General features: G+C 45.6%; 6 protein-coding genes across 6 annotated transcripts; 2 read left to right on the top strand and 4 right to left on the bottom strand.

Annotated features, from left to right (window-relative positions):
* Nucleotides 1-358: 358 nt before the first annotated feature.
* EURHEDRAFT_513307 (putative ABC transporter) lies at nt 359-2,550 on the bottom strand (the record flags this gene model as incomplete). The annotated part of the gene is made up of 8 exons (XM_040786152.1): nt 359-440; nt 514-632; nt 688-854; nt 909-1,094; nt 1,159-1,203; nt 1,264-2,195; nt 2,249-2,333; nt 2,397-2,550. The coding sequence occupies 8 exons, from the start codon at nt 2,548-2,550 to the stop codon at nt 359-361; spliced, it is 1,770 nt and encodes a 589-aa protein (XP_040641088.1).
* Nucleotides 2,551-3,801: 1,251 nt separating this feature from the next.
* On the top strand, nt 3,802-4,677 carry EURHEDRAFT_433180 (FPP/GGPP synthase family protein; the record flags this gene model as incomplete). Its single annotated transcript, XM_040783426.1, has 1 exon — nt 3,802-4,677. A coding segment is annotated over one exon (876 nt), but the record flags the coding sequence as incomplete, so codon positions are not given.
* Nucleotides 4,678-6,134: 1,457 nt separating this feature from the next.
* Nucleotides 6,135-7,108, top strand: EURHEDRAFT_521190 (uncharacterized protein; the record flags this gene model as incomplete). Its single annotated transcript, XM_040786837.1, has 3 exons — nt 6,135-6,580; nt 6,612-6,858; nt 6,981-7,108. Exons 1-3 carry the CDS (start codon nt 6,266-6,268, stop codon nt 7,106-7,108), a joined length of 690 nt encoding a protein of 229 aa, XP_040641086.1. The 5' UTR covers nt 6,135-6,265.
* Nucleotides 7,109-7,274: 166 nt separating this feature from the next.
* EURHEDRAFT_409628 (class I SAM-dependent methyltransferase) lies at nt 7,275-8,733 on the bottom strand. The gene is made up of 4 exons (XM_040781134.1): nt 8,435-8,733; nt 8,265-8,372; nt 7,762-8,193; nt 7,275-7,650 (listed from the first exon to the last, which is right to left on the bottom strand). The coding sequence occupies exons 1-4, from the start codon at nt 8,502-8,504 to the stop codon at nt 7,478-7,480; spliced, it is 783 nt and encodes a 260-aa protein (XP_040641085.1). The 5' UTR covers nt 8,505-8,733; the 3' UTR covers nt 7,275-7,477.
* A 2,535-nt stretch (nt 8,734-11,268) lies between these two features.
* Nucleotides 11,269-12,223, bottom strand: EURHEDRAFT_409626 (uncharacterized protein). Its single transcript, XM_040781133.1, has 4 exons — nt 11,792-12,223; nt 11,655-11,723; nt 11,515-11,607; nt 11,269-11,449 (listed from the first exon to the last, which is right to left on the bottom strand). Exons 1-3 carry the CDS (start codon nt 11,942-11,944, stop codon nt 11,542-11,544), a joined length of 288 nt encoding a protein of 95 aa, XP_040641084.1. The 5' UTR covers nt 11,945-12,223; the 3' UTR covers nt 11,269-11,449; nt 11,515-11,541.
* Nucleotides 12,158-12,851, bottom strand: EURHEDRAFT_292780 (uncharacterized protein). Its single transcript, XM_040778237.1, has one exon. It carries the CDS (start codon nt 12,629-12,631, stop codon nt 12,224-12,226), a length of 408 nt encoding a protein of 135 aa, XP_040641083.1. The 5' UTR covers nt 12,632-12,851; the 3' UTR covers nt 12,158-12,223.
* Between the last annotated feature and the right edge of the window lie 1,202 nt (nt 12,852-14,053).

Raw genomic sequence — 14,053 nt, 5'->3', positions numbered from 1 at the left:
CTCCCTGATCACCACCAATCTCGGCGATCACGGTACACTATGTAGATAAAACATGTTATATGGATTGGGCAGAGTTGAACTAATGTAATCGTATGGGTATATACATGCATATGCGGCCGATTCAATTGGGACCGATCTTTTATTGAAGTTGTCCTGGTTTTCATTGCAAAAGACATAGTGATATGCCGCGTTGACAGGTCCCTACCAACGTGTCAAATCTGATATGGTGAAATGATTCCACACTAATAGCAGTCAATAACAAACTTTATTATTGAATATTGAAACCCAAACAGACTATGTATTGTTGCGCTACTCAGATCTATACTGTGACTGCGTGTCCTGTCCCCCGCAACTTGTTTTACCACCAACCTGTCCGAGCGCGGACGGTCATTAGCAAGCAACCAATTACTCGATACATAGTGCCTATTAAGATAGCAAGCCTACTTTACGTTAGAGTCAAAGAGGGACAGAGGAAGACAGAGGGAAGGAAAACACAGATAAGAAAAGACTCACCCCACATCAAATCCAGTCCGACCAAAAGTGTATCCGAGGTATTCAGCAACTTCTTTTGTCCTGTATAGATAAGAAAAAGGCGAGATATGCTCATTGATGTATGCTTCGGCAAACCACGTCTATTTCATATTAGCTTGGTTCTTTTTCCTTCTTCATTTCAAAGTAAATTCTTACCCCTGGGAGTAAGTACCAGAGCCACGCCATGTGCCACTGCTTGACAATGGCAAGACGAGGCTGGGCACCTGAAAGCACAGAAACAATAATTGTCGCCATAAAGCAGACCAAGGGGCCATTTTCGCGTTGAGTAATAGCTGCTATCACAGACCCAATCCCGTAGACACCTTTCGTCCATTAGCTTTCTTTCACTGCCTGGCCTGGTGACAGACAAAACTTACAATAAAAAAAAACGAGGTTGAGGGCAAACAAGATTTGAAAGCGAACCAGTGGCGTCGCCAGCAAAACGTAGAACGAGGTGAAATGCAGAGCAGAGAGGGTGTATCTCAGAAAACAGGAAATAGATTTTCCAACAAAATATGCACTCATGGAATGACCAGACCTGGATTCCCGTTGGGATATAAGTACTGTGGATGGAAGAGTTTACTTTATCAATTTCCCAAGTCTTGAAAAGCTATGAATGCCTCTCACCTTCTTCTCCAAATATGATCACACTCGGCGCGGCACTCGCAAATGCTGTGCATACCATGAAGTTAGCTGGATCATAATACCAAATGAGAAAAGTGAACAGCATACTTATGCAAAAGCAAGTGAACAATGCGACTTCTGGTGCAACAGTATAATTCACGGCGCTGGAAAGAGGTGTAAATGGAGCCAAATAGAGGCCCCCGTAGAAATGACCCTGCAACTCATACAGGGCCAATCCGAGCAATAGACCAGTCAAGGAGCCAGCAAATATTTCTGTCCAGAAACTCGCAGGCTGCCGGGATTGCTGCTTTATATCACGGTAAAGGCAGAGAAATACTTGCTCGTGCCATTGAGCAGTTTGGTGTTTATACTGTTGTCGAAGCTGATTCTGAGCACTAGACTTGTCGTGGTCGGTACTAGTGTTAGCAGAAGACTTTGCAGATCTGTCCATATTAGGAAATTGCCTGGACTCATAGCATCCAGAAGCGATGTCAAGTATGACATCCGCTGGGTTAGACATTGGGTCGAACTTGTATCCCATGTCCTCAAAGTGGGCCTTGGCCAAGGAAGTCGGTCCCGAGTATATCTGTCGGCCTGTGTCCAGGATTAACACGGCATCTAGAGTCTCGAAAATCTCGACGCGTGGTTGATGAATTACGCATAGCACAGTAATTCCTTTGCCGGCAAGTTTTTTTAAAAGCTTGATAATGGACAAGGCTGCTTGAGCATCCAGTCCAGATGTTGGCTCATCGAGAATTAGGACTGGGGGTGATGCTACCAATTCTAAGGCAATGCTCACACGCTTGCGTTCGCCCCCAGATATTCCCCGACGCTGCTCATTACCAACAACGCTATCCCGGACTTGAAAAAGACCAAGAGCACTGATGACCAATTGAACATGTCCCTGGATGTCCTTATCAGTACAAGATCCTCCAAGCTGAACACGTGCTGAATGCAGAATATTTTCCCAGACGGTCAGATGTGGGTGAACAATGTCATCCTGCGGGACGAATTTGATGACGCCTCGCGAGGCTCCTAAGCTTTGGCACCTTGTTAGCAAAGCACTCAAACTAACGATGCCATTCAGCCTTACCGTGACATGTCCTGCTCCACTTCATTCCAAAGTATGGTCCCTGAAGTCTGTTTGACCTGACCAGCGAGAATGTTGATAAGTGTTGCTGTCAGTCCAAGTTAGTCCTCAAGACAGGAGATTTGGAAGACTCCACCAGAAGTGTACTTACTTTTACCTGATCCCGAATGCCCCAGTATTCCAAGTAACCGGCCTTTGGGTACAACGCCACTGACAGCGTCTAGAATTTTGCGCCCAGAAGTAGGGTGGACGAGAGTCAGGTCTCTAAACCCGATAGCAAGTCCCGTGTCGGTCCGGTTGCACATGATGATAGAACCTGGATCTGATTGAGATATGTGCTTCTTGTCACTAGAGGCCAACTGCGACTCAAGGCATATCTCATTTTGCCCTTCTAGCTTTCTTTCTATCATTCGAGCTGGCAGATATCTCTTGACAGTTGGCCACAAACTTACGCATATCAATAGAGTATCTAACAATCCACACAACAATATGCCAATCAAGGGAAGTTCTCGGCCGCTTCCCGGAAAACATATCGATAAAGGCAGGCATTTCACCGGTTTCGTAGCGCCTAAGGAACAGTAGTGTCCTTCCGGGCATAAGATCTGTTCCTTGCCGCCCGGGGGACAATAATGTCCAACTTCGCAAACTATAGGCTCGTAGATGCCCTGGGGCTCCGGACAAACATTGTTCTGCAGTTGCAGCCGCGTTGCGTAACACTCCGTTGTGGGTGGACAGAACTGTGGGGGATGTACAGCAGTGTTGTTTGGACCTGCAGAGTGTTAACTAGATCGATTATAAGGGACCAATAGATCGTCAACGAACAGTAAAAACCAGGAAGGCAGATATCAAACGGAGAAAGTGCAACTGGGTCAAAACCTGCTGACCTGCATAGGGTTGTGTTGGATGCCATCGAAGAATATTGTCAATGGTCCTGGTTGCTTGTACTTCACCGTCTAGTACACCGGTTATATAATTAATTTCAATATCAAGTGCGTGCGGATCACATCTTCAGATCGTCAAAGATATGATAGTCAGGATTAGGACCCATCTAATTTTCCACTAGTCAATCATTAGTATCATGACCAGTTCCAAACTATACAAATGACATATCAGTTGGTCCGGGCGTACGGCTGATGGGCAGATCTCCCATCTATCTTTCCTATATTAGTTAGTAAATAGAGCGCCTAGATTACCAGTCATTCGCGCCGGGATTGCAGTCATTCCTTTTATAGCGTCTTCAGCTGCGCCATTATTGTGGTTGACAGCGACTTAAGTGCCCGCTCCTACTTTTGGCACTCTGGTATTTCTCCCCACCTGAATCCTAATATTCTCAGAGCCAATTTGTTTTTGAACATTCTGAATCTTTACGTTGCCTCTCTAAAGCAATGAAAATGGAGGATATACTTCCTGTCAAGACACAATCTCTGGCATCAGCAACAAAGGATGCACCGACAATGCTGCAATACCATTCCTGCAAAGAAAGTCCCAATCCAGCACTTGATCCCAGATCCAGGGTTGTGAGCGAGAAAGCGCATCTCGATTATTCTGCGCTTATGGCGCCGGCTCAATACATCGCATCTTTACCGTCGAAAAACGTTCGCACCATGCTGGTGGACGCGCTGAACGTTTGGTTCCAATTGGCACCCAAGGAGCTCCAAGTCATCAAGGAGGTTGTGACGGACCTGCACAATTCAACATTGATCTTGGATGATATTCAAGATGACTCACCCCTCCGACGGGGCAGCCCTGCGACTCATACAATCTTCGGCTCCGCGCAATGTATAAACACTGCAACCTATATTGTGGTTGAGGCCGTACAGAAAGTCCGTCAATATCCTCAAATGTTCCCCGAGTTTCTGAATGGGCTATCACAGCTTGCGCTGGGTCAAAGCTGGGACTTGAATTGGAAGCATAATGCTCATTGCCCTTCCGTTCCCGAATATACTACCATGATCGACGGTAAGACTGGGGCAATGTTCACAATGATTGTTCACATGATGGCCAGCCTCGCCCCAGCACCGTCCGCCTGGCCGCTCCCGGAGCTGGATCGGCTGACAGAGCTGTTGGGTCGGTGGTTCCAGATCCGAGACGACTACCAAAACCTGTGCGACGAAACGTACACTGAGCAAAAGGGGTTCTGCGAGGACCTGGATGAAGGGAAATTGTCATATCCTGTGATTGTATGCTGCGAGTCGGACTCGACCGCGCGGGATATTATTTTGGAGTCTCTCCTACGTGACAAACAACAAGGGAAGTCATTGGCTCCAGCTCAGAAGCTGAAAATTATCGAGCTGATCCGGAGCTCAGGGGCATTGCTTAAAACCTGGCAGACCATTCAGCATTTGATGAAGGAGACTCAAGCCGCACTCTCAGTAGTGGAGGCGTGTATAGGGATTCCGAACCCGCCGATCCGTTTAGTTGTGCATTTGTTGAGTGAAGCTTGCGCGCCGTGATCGTATCCTGTCTTGTATTATCATTTATCCAGGCCATTGAAAAATGTCATTATCGATATCTTACGGAACACATTCGCGGGTCACATTTGGCCTTTGTCTCCTGTAGTCTGCACTGTAGATGTTGGAAACGGTCGAACCACCGACTATAACTGTCAGTACGTGCTGATAATAATCAGGTAGCGAGCTCATGCTCAGCATAATTGACATACTGCGGCATGTCTGTTTCGGGTGTGACGGTCTCGAGCAATACGAATTCATTTTAAAAGCTGCTAAGGTATTTAAAGTACCTTAAACCACCATTTCGTGAGCGACTTACTGGGATCAAACCACGATCAGAAACACACACAAATGGTTAAAATTTGACAGCAATCGAAGAGAAATCCTTGTCAGGCAACTGCTAGATGCAAATAGATGAGGCTTTGCAATCCGACCAGAATTTCTGCGTGGAATGGCTCGAATTTTACTTCGTGAGCAATAACATGATTCTACTGCAACCCTTGGAGTCAACTGGACATCTGCCTTTGTCAAACATCAGTTTTCGACCACCTGCAGGCATTTCTCTGCGAGAGGTGGCTCCATCCAGGCGGGTCATCAATGTCCTTTTAGGCACGTCGAAGGCCGTAGCACAGGCAGTTTTTGATGTAAATGAGCCTCTATGGAAGGCTTGAAGAGCTAATACCATTCGCTCTCCTTTGGGTAGCCCAGTCATATTCAGTGTGTTAACAAAAATGGTTCAGTATGATTGTTTGGGGAGAATGTCGCGGCCGACAAGGCAGCGCGGTGTCCGATTACGTTTATCATAATAGCTAATCAGTCCGAAAGATTGACTTCGCGTTGATTAACTAAATAACCAGATATTAAAGTTAGTTAATCTTACCGTGTATCAATAATCAGCCAGCCCCATTCAATAATGTTAATTCCATGTCAACTAAGTGATTCGTATGATGCAGCCCCGGCACTAGCCCGCGGGTGGTCAAACAAGACAGACACTACTATATTAGGATGGATCATCATTATTATGCATACAAATCAGCTACAGCTGGAAATTTTATGAAATCTTATGGGATTTCATGAAGATGAGGGTGCGAGGTCTATGGATTGCAAGGATTTCAAAGGATTGAGATTGCGCGGTGCTGCGTGATGTTGGGTAATGGCTCACCCTCGTGCACGCAGGCTTGCTCCATATATTTTTGGTCCACTAAAAGACCAATACATACGACCATAGGGTGTGGAGAACAGGGCTTCCCGTCCGCTCAGCCGTACTTAAGCCACACGCCGGCCGGTTAGTAGTTGGGTGGGTGACCACCAGCGAATCCCGGCTGTTGTATGTTTTATATTTTTTATATTTATAATATATATTTTGATGTGTGGCATTATCAATTCGAGAAAGTGGTCTCCATTTGGCATTAGAAGAACGTGCATAAAAGCTGAGTACACGGGCACCGCGATCTGTAAATAACCTGGTCTGTCCAAGACACTGGGCAGGATGTCCGATACAGTTCTCTGGTTCCTTGAAGCGGAGAAGAAAATTGAGGTTTGACAGGTAGAGATTCTGTCTACCAAGGCCATGATGGCCTGGGAACGGGGAAGGATCGACTATAGATGTTTGTTGAAGGAAAGAACACACATTCACCCACTGTCATCTAACGTATTCTGCGGCGACCAGTACTCGTTTTCCTTGCCCTGTGCATCCAACCAAACAAGACCATCCGCCAGAAGGTCGTCAACGACGGTCTGCGCTCTCGCTCCCACATCAAGCCCAGTGATTCACCTTCATGTATTCTTCATCGCTGAAGTGCGAACCACTCAAGACCAGGCACTATTTTTAGTGCAAACTATAGGAACGAAGAATCAGATGAATAGGTTGATTGACGATGTCAGGGTATCTAATGGTAATTTTATGCAAATTCTAGAGCCGAGACTTTTCTTATCATGCTGACGAAAAATGCCATCTGTACTCGGATCTCATGACTAGGGTCGGCTTTGTCAAATGTTCAACTGCCGACTTCGAACGAATTCGTGACCGCGCATTCTACGAGGAGTGCGCTTCGAAGCATTCCATCGATCTTGAGGCGGTCGATCGTTGTGTTGCCAGAGATGGGGGAGAGTACGGTTATAAGCTACATCGGGAAAGTGTTCAGTGCTCAATGTTCTATCGATGTAAGTGAAAGGAGTTTGCCCAGTGTCGTTGCTGACAAATTCTTGTTCTGTTATTGCTTATTTATCGTGTATAAACTGATATCGCTGGCTGAAAAGGTCGGTGCGCGTATTTAGTGGCACAGTTCGACTGAACGAGGAAATTTATTGCATCCGGGATAAGGGCGTTTGGAGAGTCTACCCTAACGGTGCTAGTGTTGATGACCTTGCCAATGCCATCGAACGGTTGCATAATGCAGGGACACACCTGTGATACTTGGTCGGCGATATTGCAGCTTGGTGGTGAGTAGCCGTGGGACAAGGAGAGGGCTTGAGAGGTGAATGAATTGGCATTAGCTGGGTTTTGATTTGGAAACATAGGTATTAAGTGCTACCACGTAGCTATTATGCAGTGAACCGGAAAGGAAATGTTGTCTTTTGGACTGTCTAAGCTGCTGCTCTTGGTATTTTGTAGTAGATTCCTACGTTGTCTGCTTACATGATGGCGGTATACCCTATCCGCTGAACAGAGTCGTCAGCCATGCCCGGATCTCAGGAATTGTGATTCATCATAACACGTTCTTATTTTTCAACTTGATATGACCTCCAGAGAGTGAGTGGATTTACTCTAATCAGGGTCTAATTAAGCCTTCTTCTTAACAAGCACACCCTGAATCCTAGGCAGCAAACTGAATGGTTCTTCAGGTTCTTCAATTTCGTGCGGATTTTCCCACTCTCCACTGTTGAGAATGTCCGCCAACACATTCCGGGTCAAATGACATCCGACAAATGTGCTCCAGGCAGGATTCCAGCAAGCTAAGATTTCTTCATGTTAGCCGGTCTGCACCGCTCATCGGTCCTCCACTAGAGACAAGCATCTATAGGGTCCACCCAGAAAAGAAGTAAGGTTGGCAGAGACAGACATACCTTGCGCCAAAGTCGTCAAACGGTTCCTACTCCATCCGTGTTCCCAGAATATAAACTTGCCTCCAGGTTTGAGCAGCTTCCACACCTCCTTCATCACGTTCTTCGGATTCTTTACGGCACACAGGACCTGGATGCATAACACGGCATCCAAACTCCCGTCCGTGATTCCCTCTTCTCTCAGAACATCGCTATCTTCAACGCCACAAGCTATAAGCTTATACCTATCCCGTAGGCTATGCTTGTCCAAGTTGGCATCTATGTCATCTTTAAAGTGGGAATTGGGTTCGACACCATAGACACGTTTGACAAGAGAGGTATCATAACGATGAATCTGATTGCCTGGCCCAGGGCCCAGTTCGAGAACAACGCCGCCAGCGGCTTGTACGAGCGAGGGAACAATGGTTGTGTCTTCAAAAGCGATAAAATTGCCAGCTGTGCATGATGGTCAGTCTACTCTGTACACGAGTTAAGTGAGGGAAGATATGGCAAGTGGGTTAGGTTACAGGTTATACTGAGCAACTTTGCTGAAGCGGCATCTCGAATTTGTCGTGGACGGCCAAGTGCTGCGAGACCATCTCGACGAACCGCTTGCGTCAAAGCTTCCCAGTGCACTGTAGGAGAGGGATTATTAGTAAAGTTCTGGAAATTAGTGGCGGGGGTAACAAAGACTTACGGCAAATAGAGAACCAGATTAGACCCCATGGACGGAAAATGAAAGCAAACCGGCCGGGTTTGGGGGGCATGGTTATCTACGTGAGACAGTTATAGGCGGGCCGCGTGGCTTTGGGATGGAAGACGAGAGAGAAACCATCAGCTGCATGAGAGGCACAGTAGTGTGCGCTGGACTTAAATACGAAGAGCATGCGGGGTCTGCCTCAGGCCGTAGTCCCGTGACACGAACCAAGCCTGGTTCTGATCTAGATACCCTCCACGTCGTGGGCGATAAGGCCAAAGTTGTTGATGTGTGTGGATGTAGGCACGACGGATATTCGGGAGATCAAGAGTTCAACCAATGAAGATGGTGTTTATAGGGGTGGGCCTGGCCGGGATAGGCCGGTGCGTCCAGGGGGTATGGCGTCAAGGAAGCAGCTTACTCGTATTGATGGGTAGTCTGGAATCAGTTAATATTGCTTTTAGTAAGCTTCTTCCCAGAAGAAAACGTTAATGTCCGAAACTGATGCTATGGTCTTCTTTGGTTCATGTATACTGCAGGCATGCTTTACTGTCTCCATGCCTAGGTCATGCAACATGGATTGGACTTGACTATGTGTTGTAAAAAAGTCCGTAAGCTGGTAAGGAATCAAACTCAGATTCGAAGACGTCCCTCCGAGCCTGACCTATGTTAAGAATTCTTGTGAACTATTATGGATACTATTGGACTATTAAAGCGTTCATTCCTTCCCGGATGTTGCTCTGTTCCTTTTCCCTTCCCCTATGGAATAGCCTATTATCATATTTGCTATCTTCCCCCATGCTATCCATTGCCGATTTAGGGTTACAATCCTTTTCCAAATTGCCGAGTGTCAAAACGACGGAGACAATTTCGGTAGTTCTGTGTTTAGCGCTGCTCCCAAAGTGAGGCACCTTGGATCTGCACTGCAAGGTCTTGGAATACGAAGTGAAAATTCAGCCTTGTCTGCTCGGCCTCGGAGCTAGGACAATTTCCTTAAGCTATCTCCTGGGCCTAGATGCTTGAAACCCTATATACGACTCGCGTGAGAGTTAGGAACGAAGCAGGTGGAGCTTGTTGAAGGAGTCTGATGATCAAAGAGCCTGGTTGCTCTGTTAGAACAAATATGTATAAAAACTTCTCATTGAGCTTCACTAGGTAACTTCAACTGATTTAGTGTGCCAAACCTTCGCCATCAGTTGCTTTTCCGTGCCTGGTGAATATGTAAAACATTGTAGCCGCGAATGCGTGTTTGACATATATCTGATTTCACATCAGCAGCAAGACGCTGGATAGTGCTCATGGGCCACCCATAAACGCGGCTAAATGGGGCAAGTCTCAATGTTTCGATGCTCTGGGTTATTGCCAAATTGTACCAGCGACCAAGATATCTTCCTGTTGGGCTCAAGGGCCAAGGATTCAGGGGAAGCAATATATAGCTATGCCAGACTTCTGCAAACCCTACTTTTTGCAATTCTGCTATAATTTCACGAGAATTGCATGCTATTGGATGTCCTAATTGTTCAGTTGCGCTCTTCAAGTGCTCATACCAGTAGGCAAGAGCTGTTCCATCCAAGGATCCATTGCCGCAACGGGGTGCAAAGTCGATCACCAGTTGCTCAAACCAACCACCAGGATGAAAGTGAGCGAATGCCTTGTGATAAACACTTGGCTGGTGACTCACACTACCACAACCCATTTGCAGATGAATAAGGTCCCATGGCTCCCCCTCTATAGTCCACTCTTATTCAAAGTCAGAGGGAGTATTGAATTCGCAATTCAGAGAGTGTTCGAGTGGTTGAGTTGCGACAACATTAACTCCCAGAACATAGGCCTCTGGATATGCTGTCGCCGAATCTATAGCCCAGATCCCCGTTCCGCATCCTAGATCCAGAAATCGAGCGTTTCCAGTAGAGCATGGTGTGCATGGAAAACCAGGGGCACATTCGACAACAGTGAAAAGCTCATGAAAAGGTCAAGGCGGTCTTGTTCTTGCTCGTCACATGGAAACAGACTTAATTTGCCGCGACATACAGCATATATCTGTCCATTTTCCTGGAGAAGGCGGTATGAATTCAAAGCACTGTGGCAATCATTAGCTCATTCTCATTTGGCTGTTCTAAAAGATGCATGTGGTGTGCCTGAAAGCATGCGAGTTACTCTTGCTCCTTTGAGTTTTGGAGTCTCTTTTGTGGGTGTCCCCATTGATGATGGCATCAATCCTCATAATGTTCATTTTGGACTTCGGCGTTTCCAATTCAACCAAGGAATTATTGTGCAGGTGGATTCTCAAGTCTGGAGAGGCATAACACAGGACACATAGAATGTCTGTTATGCTCCCGGTATTAAAGCTAAGCTGTACGTCTTTTTTATCATCTCATGTGGGCCCATGGATACTTCGGAAGAAATGGTTCAATGAAGTAAGCGTTTTGGGGTAATAAAACAAGGATTAAGGAATTCCAATAAGAGTTTTTAATGTAGGGAGTATGTTAGGACTGCGGTACTGTTGAAAGGCGGAACAAGCAATAGCAAGTCGCCACATAACACCTAAAGGCTCTGGAAACATTTGGTAACCAACTGCGGCAAGGCGGGATTTCTTCCATAACAAACCTAATTCAATGCCAATGCATGTTTGTGGAGTATTGTGGATTGGAACATTCATTAAGAGGCGCTAGTGTGAGATATTGAATTGCCAATCAAAATTGAAGGGCTCGAATCTCTGATCAATTGTCTACCTTATCATGACCAAGTACAAAGAACTTTCAAATTTCATATTACATTGAATGTACTTTATCGCTATCAGACAAATAGAGATCAAATGGCTTTATAGAAGATTCATTCATTCAAGTAAAATCTACCACATTTGATACTAAAACACATTCAAGTTTCTTTTCACAGGCCACCACATTATTCCAGAACAGAGACGCTGTCCCATATTTGTCTCTTTGTAGGCATATTGTCTGGTCTGTCCACGACGACATTGAATATGAGTCAAGTTTATATTATATATTTGGGTATCTTTATTCATCAGCACTTTCTCTTATCAACATGCATTTTTACTCAATGCAAAACCCAGTGCTGACCTGTGTGAGAGCCAAATTGGGCGCTCTTTAATCCAAAGCTCTCACGACTCTCCGCATAAAGTAACTAATCTGTAAGGAGCGCTTTATGTGGTACTGATATGATTAGCAGATTCCACAAATGCAATCAAAGACTGACTTACCTTGTTCAGGATTTCTTGGTCTTCATCAGTGGGCTTAATGACCTCATTGACGTCAATTTCATCAGATATCTCATCCAGCCATCTGTCAACGGCATCTATATCCCAACATGACCAAGACCCTCCTAGGTTTTTTGAACCCGCATCACATTCAGCTGGTTCCTTACAGCAACCATTGTGCGTGTGAAGTTCCTCTGATGGAGAAGTTGAACAAGAACATGGTGAGGGACACCTTCTGAAGCGTAATACGCGGCAACTGCCAATTCTTCTTTTAGCCACTCATATCCGGCCATGTTGATTGCCGATGAATCAAGACTTGAGAATATCCTATGGAACATACGATATATGTCTCCTTCTTATAGATACAATGGATAATTGGTATTCAGGATTTAGTCAACCAACACATTGGTCTTCAGCCATGTGACTTGCTGGTACATCACTGAATTCCTCCTTGAATACCACATCAACCTGTATATGACCTCAATCAAAGACAAGCTATTTATAGTCTCGCTTCACTGGCTGCCGCTTGTCGCCGTTCCATTTGCTGATAGCAGATGATCCACTGTTTGATGCTAAATGAAAGTCAGTGCACAGAACCATTGTAAAAAGAAGAGAGAGAAAAAAAAAAAAAAAAAAAAAAAGAAGAACAGACTTAATGTCAAGAGATTGCAGACAAGGTCTCGGTCAAGTTGCAAATTCTCAAGGAAAGCAGGGACTGTGTTCCTATTCCAGCTGCCTTTGTTTGACCAAATCTCAGGATGCGTTTTGCGAATCCTGGCCAGTCTTCCTTGGACAGCATTGGTTGTTTTTTCGTATTGGAGTGTTGCAGCTACCATTCCAGCCACAATTCCTTCTTGAATACCTCTGACCATGGCCCATTTATTGGTCAGTAGACGGCCAATTGTCTCTGGTGTGATTCCCCACATATTGAGTACAATGGCATCTGCATCTTCCTCCTTAGTCCAACACACCTGATCCATTTTGTATAACCCCAAGGGCAGATATGGATGAAAGAGAATTCATGCCAAATCTAGCTCTTTAAATATTCTATGCTTTATTTATTCCAGATCTCCAGTCCACTCCATAATCATTAAGACTGTGCCACATGGGTCCATCTCTGAATCGCAAAAGCTTTGATACCAGCATGTTGCGGCTCCTTTCTGTTGGAATTGTCCTGGTACTACCAATAACTGATCACTATGAACTTCCCACAGTTAAGCCTCACGTCCAATAAATTTGTGACTAAATGCGCCAAACATTGTGACAAGAAACACCAAAACACTGCATTGTGACCAAATATGTCAATGCACTGATATGATATTCCCTTGTATGGAAATAATGGGATAAAAATAAGGATGTTGAATGACATGAGATCGAAGATCTTCGCTTTCAGTTTAGGAACACCAAAATCTTTCTTTTCCTATTCCGGAATGAATAAGAAAAAGGGAAACGGACCAATAACGTGCCAAAAACTGGTAGTATTTATTAAATTTGTGTGGGACAACAAGCTTTACTTTCTGGGAAATTGGAGTTTCCAGCTTGGATTGGACCTATAATAATCTCATGAATCCATTCTGTCCTCGTGATTGCAATCCTGACCATCTAGCAGAACAAGATGTATGCTCGGAAAAATCCCCCATGGTTAAATGAAGAAGATCAAAGCTTGATTAAGTTGCGAAATCAGAATCCCCAGTGCATATGGGAGCAATTCATGAACTCGTTCAACTCTCATCTACCCCTGGAGCGGCAGCGGTCTACAGACATGATAAAGGGAAGAATCAGAAAGTTGACCGGGTCACGCCCATGATTTGCATTAATTATCCCACAGCTTCAGTCCTGAAAAGCGCTTCCATCCTATGTTCTTCTCCTTTTAACTCCTCCTTTTTCCTTTCTTTTTTCTTATTCTTCTTAAATCGTGGCTGTCCTGAGGCCTCTGGCTAATCCACTCTCTTTTTTCTTCTTCTATATCTGTTGCACCAACACATCGTACCAGTCTGACCCTGCCAGCAATGTCTAAGCAGTGCCAGCAATGGCAACCAAGTCCGCTGAAGGTTCCATAAAATTAGTAACAAGACCGTCTGTCCAATTCCCGTGAAGAGGTAAGGCGCAAACACAGATAAATGAGTGGCGTATCACTGATGATGATAGAGTGTCACGGACGGCCCCGTGACCCCGCCCCGAACCCGCCCCAAAGCCCGCTGGGTCGGGGTTTGGGGCAGAGGTGCTCGCCCCGCCCTGGGTTTGGGGCAGAGATGCCCGCCCCGCTGATTTTTGGGGCGCCCCGTTGGGGCGGGCTGAGTTGGGGCAGCGGGGTTTGGGGGTGCCCCAGGGCCCGGTTAAGCCCCATTACAGAGCCAAACATATAGTATTGTATGGTATCTATACTGTGTAATGATTACATG

Source organism: Aspergillus ruber, assembly GCF_000600275.1.
Source record: "Aspergillus ruber CBS 135680 unplaced genomic scaffold scaffold00005, whole genome shotgun sequence".
Lineage (NCBI taxonomy): Eukaryota > Fungi > Ascomycota > Eurotiomycetes > Eurotiales > Aspergillaceae > Aspergillus > Aspergillus ruber.
This window is presented reverse-complemented; position numbering and strand designations above follow the sequence as displayed.

Bases quoted from the DNA above. Each gene is read 5' to 3' on its own strand.
- EURHEDRAFT_409628 (XM_040781134.1), bottom strand. From the start codon at position 8,504: ATGCCCCCCAAACCCGGCCGGTTTGCTTTCATTTTCCGTCCATGGGGT. The intron at 8,194-8,264 runs GTAACCTAACCC...CATCATGCACAG, and splicing joins AAAGTTGCTCAGTATAACCT to CTGGCAATTTTATCGCTTTT. The intron at 7,651-7,761 runs GTATGTCTGTCT...AAGAAATCTTAG, and splicing joins TTTGACGACTTTGGCGCAAG to CTTGCTGGAATCCTGCCTGG.
- EURHEDRAFT_292780 (XM_040778237.1), bottom strand. From the start codon at position 12,631: ATGGATCAGGTGTGTTGGACTAAGGAGGAAGATGCAGATGCCATTGTA.
- EURHEDRAFT_409626 (XM_040781133.1), bottom strand. From the start codon at position 11,944: ATGGCCGGATATGAGTGGCTAAAAGAAGAATTGGCAGTTGCCGCGTAT. The intron at 11,724-11,791 runs GTTCAAAAAACC...TGGCTGGATGAG, and splicing joins ACCAGCTGAATGTGATGCGG to ATATCTGATGAAATTGACGT. The intron at 11,608-11,654 runs GTAAGTCAGTCT...TAATCATATCAG, and splicing joins ACCAAGAAATCCTGAACAAG to TACCACATAAAGCGCTCCTT.